This window comes from Dermochelys coriacea, chromosome 12, assembly GCF_009764565.3.
Source record: "Dermochelys coriacea isolate rDerCor1 chromosome 12, rDerCor1.pri.v4, whole genome shotgun sequence".
Classification (NCBI taxonomy): Eukaryota; Metazoa; Chordata; order Testudines; family Dermochelyidae; genus Dermochelys; species Dermochelys coriacea.
The window spans coordinates 19,279,838-19,300,433 of record NC_050079.1 but is presented as its reverse complement, the minus strand read 5'-3'; the positions used below and the strand labels follow the sequence as shown (position 1 = coordinate 19,300,433).

Below are 20,596 nucleotides of genomic sequence, written 5' to 3'. Positions count from 1 at the left end.
TTCTTCAGGTCTGGGAAGGTGCATTTAGCTGTAAGGGCTCAAAGTAAGGTGGAACAGACTGTTTAGCATTTAAAGTAAGTAGAACATAGTCTAAGGGTCTGTTTATGCCAAGGGTTAGGCTAATGACCATATACAGGTTTCAGAGTAGCAGCCGTGTTAGTCTGTATTCGCAAAAAGAAAAGGAGTACCCGTGGCACCTTAGAGACTAACAAATTTATTAGAGCATAAGCTTTCGTGAGCTACAGCTCACTCTCTTGAAGTCTGAAATTCTTGAAGTTACCCATCTTCAATTCTGGAAGGATGTTAAAGCCTTGTTGCCACTCCACAAGGACAGTGGATTAAAGACATATCCCAAGCCTTGCCTAATATCAAAGGGGGTACTAAAAGCCAAGAGCTGTTAAAACAAGGAACAAAAAAAAAAAATCCTTAATTTTAAGAACAAACAGGATTTGTTTTTGGATGTCAAAGCTATTTTTCTAGCATCTGCCTATTGAGAGGTGAAATCTTTTCACGCATGTTTAAAGATTTAGAAGGCAAGGAATTCTAGTGTAAGATTGAAACCACCTGTATGCAGGCCAACCAGTTATTATGTTAATAAATCCAAAAATACTTTAATGAGGAACGCTGCATGCAGCTAGAGGTACTTTACACTGAAATGGGTTTTCATTTGATTGTGAGCTCCGTGGGGCAGGGACAAAGGTTGCACATGATGTGGTCAAGTACAAGGCTGCGATTGTGCTAGGACTCCTAAGCAGCATAGTAAAAGATACAAAGGAACTAACCAGTTAGAATCAAAGTTAGTGTATCCTTTTAGATAAATAAAAGTGTGACAAGGGGAAGGGAGTATATTATACACCAACTGCTTTATTTACTTTCAGAAACCTCACAAGATGGTAAAAAACTTTTACAACCACTTCTAATTTAGTCTTCTGTTGTTCCCAGTCAGCTCTAAATCCATTATGTGTAAAGCCCATTTATTTACCATGCATCTAAAATGATAGATACAGGCTATGAAATTCTTTATTCTATTGCAGCTTACGCAGGTGCAGCCAAATACCAAGCCTCAGGACAAGTTGTACACAAACTTTACAATGTAGAATTTGAATTTAAAATATGAAACTTAAAATCTACACAAGTGGTAAAAAATCAAGCACAGATACGAGGACAAACTTAAAACCCATGTGAAAAGGAGTCTCGTCTTCCTTTCAAGTGCTTTATTCTGCTACAGAACAGTCAAAATGAAGATGTAAGCTTTGTGGTTAGTTTAAATTATACACTCTGTAGATACTATAGACCAATTTAAAGGTTACACATACAGCAATAGATGTCCCTCGGTTCATCTGGATTGCTGATACAATCCAGCTGGATTGCTGAAAACATGTCAGGCAAAACTTGAAAGAAAAATCCTTGTGCAACATTTTAGACAAATGTTTACTGATGGGCACACTGTACCCCAGGTCCATGGTGAGTGCTTTCTTCATCAGAACTATCGTTGTAGGCTTCACGTCTCTGACCACCACCTGATCCACGAGTGTTATCAAATTCCTGAAGATCTACCTCTTCTGTATCACCAATTACAGTGGGAACTTCTGGTCTAGATGGCAGAAGATCTTCAAGTTCCTGCCAATAAAAGGAATATAGTTAGTGGTGTATCAGAAAGCAGAGGTGTCAATATTTGGCACACATCTCCCCTGTGGGGGCATTAATGTTAGGTTAAGAATGTCTTACATAGTTATCATAAATGGATTAGCAATCTTAAAATGCAGCAGATGTTTGCATCACTTTGCATTTGTTAAAATCAGTCCTTTTAACTAGTACAACTTTCTCATATAGACAAAGCCATAAGTAGCAAGAACTGATGGGTCAGAAATCAAAACAGCAACCACTTTCTTTCATTTGTCCTCATATAACTACTATATCAAGAGAGCAGTTTTCAAGTGCTTTTATATTACACCTGCACCTCAGAACATCAACCCTCCTGTGGTTTTTCATGTAAACTAACCAACTTCAATGGAAAGTTTTAAAATCACTTGTGCATTGTAAACTACACTGAAAAATGTGTCTGTACTCAAATCCAAATATAACTACTAGAAAGAAAGTGCGTGGGACACAATACAATGAGCCCTTAAGACAACATCTCAAAACACATTTTTGATCAAACTGAAGGAATACTTACTGAGAGCTTTTCCGGGCTAATCCAGTTATTTTCAGGAAACTGTACATCAAACTTTATGTAAAGATCTCCTTTTTCAAAGGGATTCCGATATTGTGGCATTCCTTCACCTCGAACTACACGAACACAACCTATAATTAATGACAGAAAAAGATTAATCAGTTTAATGGAAACCTGTACTGTACCAGCTTTCCATCTGACAAAGTAATATCTCTGCATTTCTATGACAAAGGCTACAAGTTGCAAGAGCATGAGAATAATTTGATGATACAACATTTCAAATAGTACAACCACACATGTATCTAGATAAATTCTTATATCAAATCAAGATTTACCTGGTTCAATTACTTTTCCAGGAGGATATTTCACCACAATCTGACGTCCATCCAGGTGTTTGAACGTGAACTGAAATCCACACAGTGCTTCAACAAGTCCTATCTTGTGTGTCATATGCAAGTCATTTCCTTCCCTCTGGAACACCTAAGAATGAGACATTAATCATCATCATCTTCATTCTAATACTTATTACTGTCAGATCTTTAATATAATCCTGAAATAAAATCCGTAAGTTATAAAATTGCTACCTTCGAAAGTTAGCATTCATGTAAGGATCAAACTCCAGATCTACACCAGTTATAGCTTTCCACAACTAAGCAGATCCTAAGAGTTGCATGTTGTGCAATATGCAGTAGTCTATAGAAGTTTATTTCTGTGACTCCAGTTCCATATTCATTAGAAACAAATTAGAGCTGTAAAATGCTCTGACTGTACAACAGACTGAGTCTTTCCCTGACCCAAAGATCTTCTAATCTAAAGACAAATGACAACACAATGGAGACCCGGTAACAAAATTATATATTTAAAAACTATTTCACTTAGCCTCAAAATGTTCATGTAAAAGCTAGCTGTTGATCATGCCACTATTTTCAGATTTTAAAAATGGGGGGAGGGGCAAAAAGACCGTCAGAGTGTTGTTCAAAGTACTCAGGACTAAGCCCAAACCAGTTGTGGACAGTTGCTTTAACTCATCTATGTAATCAAGCAAGATCACAGCTGCTTTAAATTTTCTATAATGAGGCTTTTACAGAGGTGTGAAATGAATGAAGGATTGTTAGCCCATTGGCATGAATCCAGAAAGGTTGCTTCTTTTTCCCTTCACGCGTCTATTAGAGATACCTGAAGTTGTTCGCTGCTTGCTTGCTCACAACATACAGATATTTAATGTAACGGCATATAAAACTTGGTTCATGACTTCATCCTCAAAGCTATCCTTTCTTGCACAGCGAGAAAAGACTTGCTGGAAAGTTTTTCTCCAGCACTAATGTCTGTCCTTGAAAATAAAATATGGCAACAGTTTTATGCTGACGTGTGTGAGAAGACAGCAGAGTTTCTTCCCAAGAGCAAGTAGTTTTTGGAACCAGGAGATGTATTTTAGTCTCAGCTGGCATATCAATCATGACAATTATTTTAGTAGTTTCATGCTACCTACAGACTCAAACACATTGAGGTAAAAGTAATTTTCTCAGCTTCTAAACTCAAATTTAAGAACCTGGTAATATCTTAGTTTCTCCCATCTTGGAAGAAGTCAAGTGACTGAGAAGCATTTTTCACTACCACAGTTGAGCTATTCAGGCCTCAAGCTCCAAATGCAGTTTTGCTACAATGATTTTACTTAAAGAGTCAAGTGGCAACAGGAGACCTGTATTCACCTTTCCTCAAGCTTTTCAGTACATTTAAACTATGGTATCAAAATGATTTAATGCTTTAGTGAGCGTTTCTCAAACTAGGGTCCATGGGCCCGGCTGATCAACTCTCCCCTCTCCCTCCCAGTGCCTCCCGCATGCCGGGGGAACAGCTGTTCAGCCGTCTGCAGGAGGCACTATAAGGGAAGGAGAGGAGCAGGTGCAATCGTGTCTGGGGCTGCGGCCCCGTTGATCAACTCCTTCCCCCCTCCCCAGTGCCTTCTGCATGCTGTGGAACAGCTGTTCCCAGATGTGCAGAAGGTGCTGGTAAGGACAGGACTCACTCAGGGGATGGGATGGAATGGAATCATGTCCAGAGCTAAGGGTCCTACTGACCAACTCCTCCCCCTCCCTTCCTTCCCTTGCTGGGGAACAGCTGTTCAGCAGCATGCAGCAGGCACTGGGAGAGAGGAGGAGAAGAAACGGGGACAGGGCATGCTGGGCGGGACGGCAGAAAGAGGCAGGGAAGAGGAGGTGCAGGGGCGGAGAGGGGCAGGGCATCGGGGTGTATGAAAAAATTGAATCAAAATGGAGGTCCTTGGGTTGCTAAAAAGTTTGAGAACCGCTGCTTTAGGTTCCTCTCAAGCTCATATAAACATTCACCACCATACTAACAATTATGTTAGCAATCTTTTGTCCAAATATTCTTGAACTGCAACATGCTCATTAAAAAGCAACTGAGGACTGACCTACAGAGTTACCAGTAAACATGGTCATAGCAAAAAGGAGAAAGCCACAATATGTTTTACTATCCAAGACAATACAGCAGCAGACATAGCTAGATCAAAAGACCAAGACCGAGAAGGCCTCTGCTTCAAATCCTGGAATTTCTGACCTGTGATTAGTGCTAGCAGTACCTGACACTTGAAGTCACATTGCTTATCCTAGTAGCCTTCCTTTCCCTTCACCCAACCACAGCCAAGAAGTTGAGAGGACCACAAAGTTGCAACTGAACACACAGGGAAACCAGACACAGCTGTAGGAGATGCTGGGTCAAGTGATTTGGTGTTGGAGTGCTACTCCAGCATGAATCATTTAAAGATTTTTCAGATACCTGTATTACTTCAGTTTTTAAATTCAAAGCTTTCCTGATGGACGACTAGAATTTGATCACTGAAATACGTATGAACTTAAATTCACAATACTGCATTTTGTTTATGGAACACCAGGAAAGGAACAGCTTGCACCACACAATTTCACACAATAGTTTTACATGCTGTTTTCACAATACTGAACCATCACTTACGTTTCTTCATCTAATACTCTGAACTTTGCCAAAAATAGTTAACACATTAAAGAATGGAACATTCGCCTGGACTTTACTGTATACTGAAGCTTTACTTAATTAACATGTTCCAGTAATTTAGCGTCATATACTGTGTCAGAATCAGTTTTATAGTACCTAGTTTCAAATATATGAAAACCAATATTCTCCCAGAAACATACTGTGTAGAAATATACCAAGACAGAATAAAAATGCAAATAGCCAAATGCAGGTCTACAGTTTGGGTAGAAAAGAGGAGGGGTCCTATGATGAGTGCAATATCAGCATGACCATGCTACTTATCTTGGTTAATATTTCCAGACCCATTTGTCACACTTCCTAGGTTAACAGAAGCAGAGAGCACAGTTTACAGCAAATGAAGATTGAGGGAGATTCCCCATTTTCATCTGACAGCCTTTGGGGAAAAAAAAACAAAAAAAAACAAAAAACCCAAAAGAACCCCCCAAAAAAACAGCTGGCTTTATACTCAGCTTTACTTACTGCATGCCAGGGTTGAAGCAGGTGCACAACAATAAGGACAGGACATTCATAGTGGTAAGTCTGCCAAGGGTAACCCTGCTTCAGTTAGGAGAATAACTTTTTATGACCATATTGAGACAGTGGGATGCTTGGTGTACTCCTCTGCATACAGAACCTTCTAGCTCAGAATTATAGCAGTTACCACTAGGAACGAGCCATGTATGTGCAAGTTCAGTTTCTCTCCCTCAATTGTTCGTTTAAAGTAATCTTGCTAAGCGTATAACAGTTAAATATTTCTAAGGAAAACCCACCAACTTTACTTCACCTATCAAGTCACAAGTTACCTCATTCTCCTTTTCTTGGAGCAGGAGGACAATATCTCCTGGTTCCACTCCTGGGGCCTGATCTGCTTCTCCAGTAAATGTAATCCTTTGCCCATGTTTCATGCCTTTATCTACATGGACTTCAAGAATCTTTACTTCTTTGATCACCTTCTTCCCTTCGCATTTTTTACAACGGTCTTTTTCATTAATAACTTCACCTAGAGAAAGGAGGATTGAAAAATCTAAGAATGTTTTTCTTCCTTATTTGAGGATACTGTACCACTTATTTTACCATACATTGGGGAATGTGTCCAAGAGAACCAATCACTTTGGAAATAGTTTTCGTTTAGTGTTATTAGTGTGTCCCACAAGGGGAAAGCTAATTTAATGCTATACTAATGAGAAGAAAGACTCAAAAGGCACTGAGAGGCATGAGATCATCTGCCATCCCACAAAATTATTTTGAAGAGTTAGAACTCAGATTGTAAGCCTGATGGAACAAGAACCATGACTTCCAATTCCAAACAGCGTGAGCATTTAAAGAAAACCTGCTAGGCAAAATAAGCTCTGTCTGTGGCTTTTATTGCTCTTCATGAATAAAAATGGCCCTCTCCACTCCTAAACAAAAAGTTACAACGAGTCAGGTTCTTCCTTTCCTCATTTTGCTTGGGGAACCTATGAAAAATCTTTGAGAAACTTGAATGGTAATGGGACATAACTCAAACTAAGGTTCAGTTCTCCTTTCTGAGATGTGGAAGCTGAGTTTCAGATTGTGGGGAAAAAATCTGGCAGGAGAAAACGACACTGCTAAAAATAGCAGCGTAGAAGTGGGAGGCACTGCTTGGGTGTGTAGAAAGCAGTGTAGGGTATTTACCTCTGGCAGTTCAGGTATGTAGGGCACTCTACTCACCTAAGCTGTCTCTCACCATCTACACTGCTATTTATACCTGTACAGATGGTGAGAGACATCACTGTAAGTGTACACGTAACCAGGGAGCGGGAGTGAGGGCGGGAACACGAGGAAGAGAAGAGAGAAAAAGCAGCAGGTCAAGTTATAGCTTAGCGTGACACCACCATTCAGGTTCTCCTGCAAAGAGGACCTGACATTCTTAGTGTATATGTTGACTCAAAGCATTTTTTACACCTTGACAATCAGTAAAGAACAAAAAATTGTGCTTTGCCTTTCACCCTTAACAGGAGAATTGCCTTCTAGAAGACTGCAGGGTGGTTATCCAAAAAATATCCAATACTTCTTAAGAGTCTTTATTTTCTAGTTTATTTGAATATACTTTTAAAGGGCAGATATTTAATACAGAACTTCCTTCATTATAGTAGACCAGAATAACCAGAATGTATTGGCAAAATATCCTGTACAATCCCATCACTTCAGTTGCTGGTACAGTGCCTATTGCTTCTTCTATTTAATTACCTCAAGCAGAAGCAATTGTTATGTTCAGATATTTAGCTACCCAGAAATTAAACCCATACTCCTATGTGAAACAAGTGTACAGAACATTAGGATGCAGCAGATGTGTCCAGTCCTATTGGAACTATGCATTTACATTAAATCAGGCAAAGTGACAAAGTAGCTAAAAACAGGAAACCACGCTGTTTTTTAATTCTTTGGTAAAAAGTTTGACTGGTTATAGAATAAAAACAGACTGCCGAAAGCTAAATTTTTATTGCAGTTCAGCATTTTCAGCTAGTATATCATAAGTAGTACAAGCACAAGATTTCAGACAAATTAGTGGTGTTTCGTAAATTAAGATAGATCCAGGAAATATATGCAAGGCAGAGGATATTTAATTCACTACCACATGTGCCCAAATCATCAAAAGTAATATAGAACGTAACACTACTATTTCCATCTTTCAGAAAGTTGTAAGTGGATTTTAACATTTGTTTCTGAAAGAGAAATAAATTGATAATATTTTGGATCGCTGAGAAGAGTGGATACAAAATTTTATTTTTAAAAATCTATTTAAAACTAAATTTGAGATGACATGTAAGTTTAGGCCTAAATTTACTAAAATCATTTAAATAATTTAAAATAAAAAAATATCAAGCATTATGTTTGGTGCCTAGTTTGAAGGAAAACTTGTTTTCCTCTTCCAAACTATGAATAAAAGTAGGTGAAAGAGGATGAGATCTCCTAGTTCTAAAATTTTGAAGGACATGACCCCAGAAACAAATCAATTCAATTATTAAACTACAGATAATACTTCCTTTGTTTAATAATTTTAAATGCAAAACTGCTTCCATTAACTTTTTTGTTATATTTTCAGCACACTGAAGGTAGTTTTATTTAATAAAGCCATTTAGTGCATTTAATTGAATTCAAGTTTCCATCCAGAGATTGACAAAAGAAACAAGTAAAAAAGTAGTCTAGTAAATAAGAAACTGATCATTCACCATTTTCTAACATCATAAAAATTACAAATTTGAATGCAAGTTTCCTAATTGCTTCAGTGTATAGATATAGTGCATCCCCCGGTTAAGAAAGCAGCACCCAATTTAATGGGAAGGCTATATATAGTTGCCAATCAACATATTTCAATGGTTACAAATAAATGACAAATGACTCAAATGAACAAATGCAAAACATTGCTCTAAAATGCTTTGATTTAAATCAATCTATCCTGATGCTAAGTTAAATTTATCCCATAAAAGTAATATTTTTTTTTTTTTTTCAGTGCTAGCACCAGATAGGAAGACACTGGGGCAAGCATGTCCAAATATTTCTAAGCAGTAGCACCTGCTATTCAGGTTCCAATCCTCCCCTAAGCAGGACAACAAATTTTGCCAAATTGTGTTCCTGTTCTGATACATGAAGAAATATCCTTGACAGACTAAAAGTCGAACTTCACTAATTACAAACAAAATCTAATTCTCCAGATGAGATATGACAATTTACTAATGAACCTAGATTCTAACCACATTAAACATTTTTAAAAGCACAGGAAACATTTGGCCTACCTTCTCCATTGCAATCAGAGCACACGGACTGCATCTGCTGAACCATCCCAGGAGCCAGCTGTCTGATCATGATACGTACACCTCTACCTCGGCAAGCACTACACTTCTGAACAGCTCCAGACTTCCCACCCTGACTAAATTGGAAGATGCCAGTTAGATTATAATTGAAGTTATTTTGAGAATATATGGAAAATAAATACTAAACTTACATTTTACACCCCCAATTGCACTGATGCAGTGTCAGTTGCAATTAGGCTAATCACTGAGATAAAGAGGACATCTCTTCAAGATTTCACAAAGAGCACCATTAATTGCATCATAGGTTAGATTTTGGTATCTTAATGCTTCAATACTTGAACTGGTTCCTAGCTTACATGTGACGAACTACTACACTTCATGCTATATACCAATTTAAATTAACAGTTTAACACATTTAAGAGTAAAAGCATCCAAGAAGTTCTAGCACTGTTAATGAAAAATATAAAACTTACCCATTACAGGAACTACAAAGGACATTCTTGCTAAGCTGTAGTTTAGTTGTCTTTCCATTATATAGATCTTCTAAAGACACTCTAGAAAATAAAATAAATTCTCCACTATTAGCATTCCAATAATCACTTTGGGAAAAAGTCATTTTAATTGTCTAGTTTAGGTACAAGCTATTGTCTACGACTATTTAGGGTAAAATTAAAAATCACAGCAACCTTCAGCCTTGTCTACAAATACTTCTGAAAAAAACAACAACCCAAACATATGTAAAAGATGTTAAACAGGAAGTTTTTGAGCAAGTAAAATTCTGTACACCAACATTGTAACAAAGGCTACATTAATATAAGCAGTTATTACAAACACAGAACCCAATCTTTTAGGATTTTAAGTCAGACTTTGCAGAACAGTTTTATGTCTGGTGAAATCCCATTAGAAACTATGCAACTGTAAATGTACATACTTCAAGGAAAAGCTTTAGATTAGTCAGAAGCCAGAGCTGAGGTTAGCTGTATAATAAGGGCCAAGAGGAAACAAATTAGCCTAGTCGTCTGAAGAAGTAAGTAGGGTTTAAAGGAGATCTAAAACAAGTCTCTCTGATGGGTTAACACAAGGAAGACAATTCCTAGCAGTTCTGGATAATAGTTATAGTTTAATATTTTCCTTAAGAATTCACACTAGTTTAATTTTATCTTATTCATTTCCGTTGGAAAAGTGTTTTTGTTGATATATTGTTGGTATGTTTCCATGACCACGTTAGCAGTCAGATTTGCTAACGTTGAACTACAAGGTATCTAATGCACTAGAAAAAAAATTAAAACCATTTGGTTCTCTAATCAGTATAGTTAAGCTACTTAAAAGTAGTTGTCTAACAACATTTAGTTCAGAATTTTGCATATTTCCCGAGACTTCAGAAATCATTCAATAATAAATGCAACTCAGTTTATTTTGAATTGCAAAACATTGCTTCTGGTGTCAGGGTTTAGAAAGAAAAAACTAAAAAGAGTTATGAAAATACAAAAGTTAATTTATAGTTTGCTTGTACAGTACTAGTTGCTAGACAAAGTAGCTGGTATGCAAAAATAGATATTACACTAAGCACTTAATGCGAGGAGAAGCCTAGCCCACAGAATAGCAGAGGTGAGGGTCAGAAAGAAGCTGGTCAGCCTGCAAAAAACAGCAGTGAAAATAAGGTGTAGGCTTATGAAGATGAACAGGGATTCTAAAAATCCATTTGCCACGGGAAAAAAAAAACCACAGAATTTGCTTGTTTACAGAGAATCTTCTGGTTTTATATTTTGTAAAAAAAATAATAAAAAACATTAACTATTAACTAAATTTTACTGAAATTCCAGTGTCGCTTATTCCACTGGTGCCCAACTTTTTACACAGGAGAGCCACATAAATTTAAGCATAACCTTATGTGCACCAAACAGATTCTACACATTTAATAACATTTCAGCGGACAGTGGTAACTTTATATTTTGTGCATTTGAACAAAATTCTGAAAATATAGAATACAGAGATATTTGGTATATGTAAGAAATACAAATTGCAATTCTATAAATTTTGTTTTATTATAGTGATTGAAGGCAGCGTTAGACTTCAAACTGATTTAAAAATTGTAAATATATATCAATAAACTCTGTGTTCAAATGATATATATAGTGGGTAGGGAAACTAAAGTTCCGCGTTTCATTTTAATCATGGAAAAACATGGATTTTTATGTTTTTTTAAATCGGAGAATTGTTTTTTTATCCTGGAAGAAGACAAGGATACCTGAAGATGAGTAGCTGCAACTGCTTTGCTGGCAGTAATTTCTGCTCTGCATAATTAATGGAAAATCATAAGATATTTGCACTTGTTTTCACACTGGTCCCAGGATAAGAGTATAAATACCTAAAAAAGTAACCCCATAACACACTCATAACTCTACTTCCCCAAAAGATTCAACTAGTGAATACTAAGTTGTTTCATGCGTTCTGAAGGTCAAAACATATGACTAGTTATGTTAAGAATACAACTAGGGAAAATAATTCTTACCAACCCGTTATTAACAGGCTAATGAATGGGGCTGCAGAATTTCTAATCAACAGAGGATCCCAATAAAACATATAGGCTGTAGCCTCCCAATAAAATGAAAGACAGTCATTTTCAATTCTAAGGGAACTAATTCTCCATGGACAAAACTTCTAGGTCCAAATAAAACATTCAGGTTAGATAGTGAATACACATCACCAGGTTACTAGGAGGCTGGAAGGCTAACATGTCCCACTGAACAACTTCAGGCATATTTATGATCAAATAATTTAGACAGTCATTTGTGCAAATCAGTCAAAAATGGGCAAGATTTAAATGTTTATAAAAAGAAGCAGAGTTTATACACTGACTAATAAAATATGGACCGTAAGACTTGAAGTTTCAACCACATGTATTATTCTTTTAAAACACTATTACCAAAGGCAAACTTTTAATGCAGGAAGATCCGTTTCTTTTAACTTTTGCTGAAATCTAGAAGTAACGCTTTCGATGAATTTGAGTTGGAAACAGTAGACCTTTTGAATGAACTGAGGCCCACTAGAGCATCAATGATTATCAGACCAGGTTCACCTTCACCATATCTTTTTGGAAACTTAAGTGAGAATCATCATAGTGTCAAGATACTCACTTAAGTGGATGCATCATATCTTCTCCTCTTCTTCTACCATTGCGACTTCTACTCTGACTACCCATGAAACTGAACAATCCACCACCAAAAATGTGGGAGAAAATATCGTCCATTCCACCACTTCCACCGCTACCTTCTCGAAGACCCTGTTCTCCATATCGATCATATAACTCGCGTTTCTCAGGATTTGACAGAACTTCATAGGCAAAGCTTATTTCTTTGAACTGAAAAAGAAGTCAGGAAAAAAAGCCTGTAAGTTACTTTTACATAAATAAAACAGATTTACTTGGAAGATAGTCACAAAGGAAATGCTAGCATCTGATTTATAGCCCCACTTTATCCTTTTATGCATGAGGGAGCGTACAACCCTAAATACTCTTCCACTTCAGAATGTTCTATTGCAGTCTATATTTTGACCTTTAGAACAGGTAGATTTGGCTGTGCTTGTATGAATCCAACCCTTTTCTTCTGTTTTACCATGAAGGATGAATGTGTCACCCTCTTTACATCTCTCTATTGATTTCTCCTTACTGCCCAAGTACAAGCTTCTTATCTTTACCTCCAAGGCCTTGTCAAGACTGGGATTTAAATATGTGTAGTTATCACATTAGCTAAGTATTAATGTTACTCTTAAAGTTGTAATCTAGACAAAGTCTAAGGTCCTGTCTTGATGGACAAAACTTGATGGACAAAATCATGTTAGCTTAAAAACTGAAGAGCCCTCAACAGTTGTTAAAACAATAACCTGTTGTAGTCTACACAGTCAACTAACACGGCTTCAGATGCGTTAGTCTTCTTAAGTGTTAAGAGGACTTTTCCATCATGTTAACCCAATTCATTTGAGACATCACTGAAACATCTTTTTTCTCTCTCAAGACATGTTACTTAACTAAGCCTTGCATGTCTAATCTATTTTACCTTGAAGGTGACCCCTGTATTCATTGTTTGCATCTCTTTCAAACACCTCCACTTCCATCTCTTATGAGTGGAGAATACTTCCATGAAAGATCTGCAAAACTGCTGCCTTACTCTTCAGATCCCTCCTAAACATTCACCTCTCCCACGATGCCTCAAAGCACAACCAGCTGACCCCAGTTAGGCAGATGGTGAATGAAGGCTTTTGCTTACTATACAACTCATTTTATCTTACTTTATCCTTGGCCACATTTGTCTCATCCACTTCAGAGACTGTTTCATAAACTAGATTATTTCTTCTTTGCGTCACTGTCTTTTTGTTACTGTGTATATGAACAAGTCCTAACATAGCAGGGCCCTGAATCTCTTGGTTTGGTGCCCCAGATACAATGGCAATACAAATAAATACATTTCAAGATTAAAAAAAAAAATCTTACTTTGTCTCCTGCATTTGGATTCTTATCAGGGTGGTATTCCTTGGCTAGTTTTCTGTATGCCTAATTGACAAAAAAAACAAACAAGTCATTAAGTCTGTGATGGATTCCAGGTTTCAAAATAAATCAAGTTGATTAACTGAACCTGTACTCTTCAGAGAATGATACAAACATCTCCTGTAAGCATGCAACCAGCACCTACTTAAGTCAATAATCAGATACAAATATTCCAAGGTCAGAATCTAACCATAAAGCAAAAGTCCACTAGAATAAAACAAATTAAGAGAGTCCTCTGCAATAAAACAAAGTACCTGATGTTTTATTTTACTGACTAAGTATTAACTACCCATTTATGGATTTGGCACATTAATGCAGTGCCTAGAGTAACTGAAGTACTACAAAAACTAGCATTTAACTGTTGATTTTCTGTATTCCGGTTTAGGTGTTACACTGAAACTGAACTCAACCAATTCTTTATACAGCATTCATTACTGATATAAAACTGTAATTTCCAAATATGAATAAAGGGTGAGGATTACCATTAGCTAGAGGATATAGATTTGCATACCATAGTTATTAAACCATTACATTGGATGTAAATCCTGTCCTGATTTGTCATGCCCTTCAGGAGTCCATCAACAAAATGGCTGCCTCAGCTTCTCAGCCAACCCAACCAACCAACCCACCCACATTGATAGTTTCTTCATTCCCTTCCCTACATACTTCTCCAGGAAGATTTAGCACCACTTTGAATTAAGTACATGGACAGAAGTAGCGGACTCTAATCTTTTAGCTCAATTGTTCTGAAAGAGTAGCACAAGGAAGTAAAGCAGGATCTCTAAGAAGTGGTTTTCAAACTGCTTCTTTCCTTTTGAACACTTCTGGCTGTACTTGAGCAACAATATTTTGCATATAGCTTAGCATAACCTACATTCTTGCTACCACTTCAGTGTTATGGAGCTGAATTTAGTTGGGGAAGTTTTCACTACACTGTCTCAAATCAGTTACAATAGTTACTTGTGATTTAGAGGAAAGAAACTTTACTAATATAAACAACGAGGAGTACTTGTGGCACCTTAGAGACTAACAAATTTATTTGGGCATAAGCTTTCGTGGGCTAAAACCCACTTCATCAGATGCATGGTGCATAGAGACTGTCCCGTTTGGCCAATGTACATGGCAGGGGGGCATTGCTGGCACATGATGGCATACATCACATTGGTAGATGTGCAGGTGAGCGAGCCCCTGATGGTGTGGCTGATGAAGTTAGGTCCTATGATGGTGTCCCTTGAATAGATATGCAGACAGAGTTGGCAACAAGGGTTCTATTTTTAAAAATAGAAATGTTTTAAAAAAGTTAACTGCTCAGAGAGTAGAGACCTAAACTTCTCAAGAACAAGAAAAAACAGGGTGTTGAGAAGGATTTACACATGTTTTTTCCTTTCTATAGTATAGTATTACATAAAATCTCCACGTCATTTTCAACTGACCTATTTTTCTAGAATGCTGCATTTGAACTATATTTGTATTATTTTCATTTAAACCAAAAGCTCTTGGGGTAGAGAACACGTTTCCCTCTTTTGTGCAGGGACAACTAGAATGATACTTACTCCTGAGGGAATTCTGTGCCAAAAAAATTAAAATTCTGCGCCTAAAAATTATGCACACAGTATTTTAAAATTCTGCAAAATTTATTTGTCAATAAATAAATGGGGCTCCAGCATGGCAGTGGGGAGCACAGGCCACTGGTTGCAATGAGGTGGAAAGATCACCCTGAAGACCCCCACCTCCCCCAGTACAAGGACTTGGCAGTGAGGCTGCACCTGACCCTGACACAGTGCAAGGGCTGGGCCAGCCACAGAAACACTCTGGCATGTAACCTCATGTGCCTCCCCATGCCCGGAATTCTGCCCCCGGGGGTGGGGCGCAACGGCGGCAGGGGGCATTTTCTGCAGGCACACAGTCACACAGAATCCCCCAAGAGTAGATACTGCTTTGAAACTATAGACCCATCTTTTCACTGCATAATTATGAAATATTCTGCATTCATGCATGTAAAGAGGGGATATGAATGCTTACTGTAAATCTTAGCCAGTGTAACAAAACAGAGCCTTGATTATAATCCAAATATTCTAGAATACATTGAAAAAGTCAATTGCAAAATCCCCAGGCCATGTCAACATGGAGTATACCAGTATTACTCACTGTGTGAACACTTTTATTCTGGTATATGTGATGTAAGCAAAACCAAAAAGTCTCTTTTATAGTGTCATAGAAGAATGTCCATGTAAGGGGTTATACCGGTATAGTTATCAGTTTAAAAATAAAATCATACCTTACCTCATCCTAGTATAACATTCCTGTTTAGACAAACCTTTACTAGATCACTATGGGTATGTCTACACCTCAGCTAGGAGCAAGCCTCCTAGCCTAGCTAGACAAACTCACACAAGTGTGCTAAAGATAGTAGTGCTGACATAGCTATGTGGGCTGCTGAGCCCACCCAACCTCCTGGGTCTGAGCTCAGGTAGCTAGTCTGAGTCTCTGCTGAAGCCAACCACAACCCCACTGCTATTTTTAGCATGCTAGTTTGAACCATTCAGCTGAATGGAATTACTCAAGTCCATAGTTACTCAGAGAAGTATTTTAAGGATTTGGGCCTATATTAGCATTTTACTGCAGCCCTAGAAGATAAAAGATAGTATTCAGTACAAGTTAATCAGCACTGAAGATAATTTTGCCATCTCACCAGCATCATGATAATAAAGCTATTTTGCTTTGCTTTCACTTTTCTTTTCTGCTTTGGTGTAAGGGCTTGACACCAGATTAAAACAGTACCTAAATTCATTGTCTCAGTTGCATTAGGGTAGCTTGTAAGTATGTTCTCAATATTTGGACAGTCAGTTAAGTCTAAACTAATTAATGAGAGATGATGCGCTTGGCACTGGTAGAGACAGTTGGCAATCTTACCATTAACTGCTAAAGTACACTTTAAGCAATGTTGAATTTTGGACTATGTAAATGCTTTTATAGGTATTAAACAGTTGTGTTCCCAGGTTCTCCATTCATGTAACGGACAGGATACCCGAAACAGATTTCTTTCTGTAGATTATCTGATCATATTTGGCTGTGATCAGCTCATAGTTTCCTTTCATCAAGACACTTCCACTGCGTTGTGTCATAATGATCAATACCCACCTCAAAACAAATTTGGCTATTACATGGAAATATACAGTTCACAGTAGCAGTACCACCCATCATTGCAAGCGATCACAGGCAGTGAACTACTTAGCCAAGGCTCTAGTGTAGTTTTTAAATGATGGGTGGTGCCGTTCTCAGAGGGGGCCCCCCCTCGCGGGAAGGGGAGGAGTGGCTTGTATACTACAACATTAAATGGAACCAATAAATGTTTAGATGTCAGTGCTGAGTACAGGGTAATGAAGATCACAATGCTCTAGGCTCTTTTGCTCAGCTTCTTTGTTTATTTTCCCTAGGTGCTTTCAGCCTGGGAAAGTTCAGCTCTATAGGGATGGGACAGGTAGACCCTAACGGAGCCTGTGCTGTTGCTGAAGTAGGTCAGACATTGGTACTGCCTGGAAGGTATTGCACTTCAGCGGGTTTTACAGCTGAAGCCTTTACTTGTGAGGGGATCGGCCAAGAGAGCACCACGGAGATCCTACCTTACAGAGCAATAGGAGACTGGGGGAGTCTCCCCCTGGTGCTCGGTTACCATTCTGGGCATCTCCCCACCTGGGCATCTGGGCACCAAGCGAGGAGACAAGAGCAGGCGGCTCTAGGGCAGGGAACCCTGGCGACCCCCTCAGGTACAGCGGGGATCCCCGAACTCCTGGCCAGGATCCCCACCGACCACCTGCGCCCAGCTCCTTCCTGCTGGATGCCTTGGCCTCCCTGCGGCCTAGTCGCCTCCCCAGCGCCGGCCTGGCGGGCGGGCCCAACCGGCTTCATGGCACGGCCTAGCCTGGAGGCCTGGACTCCAGCCGGCCTCCCGCCCAGCCTGATCCCGGCCCAGGCCCACGACTGCCCGGCCCGGGGCCTTCCCGCTTCATCGTGACCTCCCGGCTCCCCCAACTGGGGCCTGCCCGGCCCGGAGCCTCCCCCGCCCGGCCGGTACCTTCTTCAGCTCGTTGTCGGTGGCCCCCGGCGGCACCCCCAGGATGTCGTAGAGCTTGGTGTCGGCCACGTTCGCCATCGCGCGGGCGGGCGGGGCGGGGCGGGGCGGCGCAAGCAGCACGGGCCGAGGGGCAGCGAAGCCGGCAACGAGGACGAGACCGGGACCAGAATGAGAGAGGCCGCCACGACGTCACTCGCGTGCGGATCGCGTCACCGCGCCGCGCGACGCCACCCGCCTCCGCTTCCTGCCGCTGCAGAGCCCCGCCCCTGCCTGTCCCTCAGGCAGACGCCCCCTAGCGGAGAGCCGCGCCTGCACCTCAAGGCCACGCCCCCCCGCCCGGCTCGTGGAGCAGTGCTGCGTGCCAGAGCCGGGCAGGGGCCCGTTCCCCCGTCGGGGTCCAGCGGTGGGCGCGTCGGGGGTGGCACAGACAGCGCCATGGGTCCCCCTAAAGACAAAACAGACTCCCCAGCCCTGAGTGCAGGCAGCCCTCGGCTGAGAGAAGGCATGGAGCAAAACCTGGAGAGGACGGTGCTCTTCTTACAGGTGTAGTGAGTAACGCTGTGCTACACCTAGATGCATCCGATGAAGTGAGCTGTAGCTCACGGAAGCTTATGCTCTAATAAATGTGTTAGTCTCTAAGGCGCCACAAGTCCTCCTTTTCTTTTTGCGAATGCAGACTAACACGGCTGCTACTCTGAAACCTACACCTAGAGTGACGCTCAGGAGCGTTCATTACAAAGGGGTGGATTTAGTTGTAAATGCGCCTCTCAAGCTTCTACCTTTCGGTATGAAATGTTCCATGTTTGCTCAGCCCCTGTTTCTTTCCTTCCACATTTCATAAGTGTTATTGGACTTTCCCCTGAGATGTGTTTAGATTTACCTCTACCCCACACAGGCTGGGCGTTATCTCACAGTAAATAATCAACAGGGAAAATGCCGAGTCATGGAATTGAAGTTCTAGAAAACTTTAGCAAAAAGAAAAGGAGGACTTGTGGCGCCTTAGAGACTAACAAATTTAGTAGAGCCATAAGCTTTCGTGAGCTACAGCTCACTTCATCGGATGCATTCAGCTGTAGCTCACGGAAGCTTATGCTCTACTAAATTTGTTAGTCTCTAAGGTGCCACAAGTCCTCCTTTTCTTTTTGCGAATACAGACTAACAGGGCTGCTACTCTGAAACCTGTCAGAAAACTTTAGGTGATGTTAAAAATGAATCCAATGTCACTTCTGTATTTTTTAAATCTTCAGTGTTATTTAAGTTGTGTTCCCTTATTTTGTGTCTTTATCTTGCAATTTAAAGGAAGGGGTTATACGTTAGGGTTTTAGTAAGTTGAAAGCTATAGTTCCTGTGATATGTGTGAATAAGTGGTAAACAATACCTGCTATTTTAGGGAAGTTCCTGAGTTAGCTCATTCTGACACACGAAGCACCATTTAGAATGGGGTTTAAGCATGAGATTTGAACCATATCTGAGCTTTTCCACGGTAAAGAGGGTTTGGATAGGATGTTGATACACATGCATTTTACAAAGGTGGGTCAGTCTGTGCTGCAAAGTTGGGGTCTAGATGTGGTCCAAATTTCTCCAAAATACAAGTAGTTCATATGCATCACATTACATATTATCAGTGATTATATTCATTATTATCATTTAGTGCAGTAGATTTAATTTTTTCCTGCTAGGATTGTACTTACTGCTTCAGAACCATCTTCCTAATATCTTGGTAGTTATAATATTTGTTTTAGCACCTTGTGCAAACATTAGATATTATGGCAATGTTGCACTAGCCCACAGAGTAATTTCCAATGAGGCTTCAACCACACAAGTCTCTCTCCCACCCTCCCCCCAAAGAAGCACAAGGGGGAGGAGGATCCTGATAGCATTTAATAAAAGGCTTCTCTGTTTACATCTTGCATAAAGACCAGCTGCTTAGCTTTCTTCCCAGGTGAACCTCTTCAGATGTGTTTGCCTCATTAGAGCATTCTAGACTGCAGTGTAGGGGCTGGTAGCTCCAGGAAAAGGAGGCACTTGAGGCAGCTGTCTGTCTGCATATGTGCTGAGTAGCCTTGTTAAGAGGGGAGAAAAATTATCCAGCAGCCCTTCTCTTGCTCAAGTTTTGAGGGAGGGAGTTGGATAAAACCTTGAGTTCTCCCACATCTGAAGCCTGAGGTGAAGATGTTCCTACTGGTTCCTCCCCTACTGCCTCAGGAGGAAATGTGAAGAGGCTAAGCCTTCAGAAGGGTATGCAAGAAATGGAGAGCTGAAAAGCAGGATGTTCTGTGCAAAATGGCCTTGAAGAGAAGACCATAGAGGTACTTTGAATTGATTTTATTGCTCTGGGGTGTGGGTAATTGAATTGGCTCCTGTGAGGGAAGTGAATTTGAATTGATTCAACTGTCTGTCCCATTCTCCCTCCACACGTTCACACAATAATCTGATAGGGATGTTCTGGAAGAAGCTTCATGCCTCCTCTCCCTAGTTTAGGAGGAGGGGGAGGGAATTTCTGGCCCTTCGGTAACGGATACTGCTTGTAGACCTAAATGCTGTCATATTTTGTTTATTATGGTGCTTTTCACATGAGCCAGCACCTTTTAAAGTGAGACAAATGGTAGCTGACGGGGACAGGACAGCAAGTACAGAGAGGCCTGTCTCTGCACATTTGAAAGAGACATGCCTCTCCCTAGAGATATTTTCCCTTCCCCACCTATATGCCCGCCCACCACACCGCAGACTATTTGAGGCATGTGTCTTCTTTCTTGGGAGGCCCTTGTTGCCTCCCTCCAGTGCTGCATTATGCTGTGCATAACCAAATGTCAAACTACCACATATTTCAACAGCAAATACATAGAGTAAGAAAATAACTTTGAGAGATGAAAGTGTTTTGAGCCTACTTTGAAATGGAGTAAAGAATCAACAGCCTACATGAGTAAGGTTTTACCAAACTAAAATAAGTCAAAGGCCAAATATTAAGCAATAGCAAAGAAGGATTTCCTTCTGCTGGTATC

At 39.9% G+C, this 20,596-nt stretch overlaps 1 protein-coding gene across 1 annotated transcript; it reads right to left on the bottom strand.

Annotated features, from left to right (window-relative positions):
• Nucleotides 1–844: 844 nt before the first annotated feature.
• DNAJA2 (DnaJ heat shock protein family (Hsp40) member A2) lies at nt 845–17,741 on the bottom strand. Its single transcript, XM_038368601.2, has 9 exons — nt 17,595–17,741; nt 13,466–13,525; nt 12,114–12,337; nt 9,450–9,530; nt 8,959–9,092; nt 6,004–6,200; nt 2,509–2,653; nt 2,177–2,304; nt 845–1,620 (listed from the first exon to the last, which is right to left on the bottom strand). Exons 1-9 carry the CDS (start codon nt 17,670–17,672, stop codon nt 1,432–1,434), a joined length of 1,236 nt encoding a protein of 411 aa, XP_038224529.1. The 5' UTR covers nt 17,673–17,741; the 3' UTR covers nt 845–1,431.
• Between the last annotated feature and the right edge of the window lie 2,855 nt (nt 17,742–20,596).

Excerpts from the sequence above, each read along its gene's own strand:
- DNAJA2 (XM_038368601.2), bottom strand. The coding sequence starts at position 17,672 with ATGGCGAACGTGGCCGACACCAAGCTCTACGACATCCTGGGGGTGCCG. Across the intron at positions 9,093-9,449 it reads CTTTGTAGTTCCTGTAATGG|TCAGGGTGGGAAGTCTGGAG; the intron begins GTAAGTTTTATA and ends CTTCCAATTTAG. Across the intron at positions 6,201-8,958 it reads CTCTGATTGCAATGGAGAAG|GTGAAGTTATTAATGAAAAA; the intron begins GTAGGCCAAATG and ends TCCTTTCTCTAG.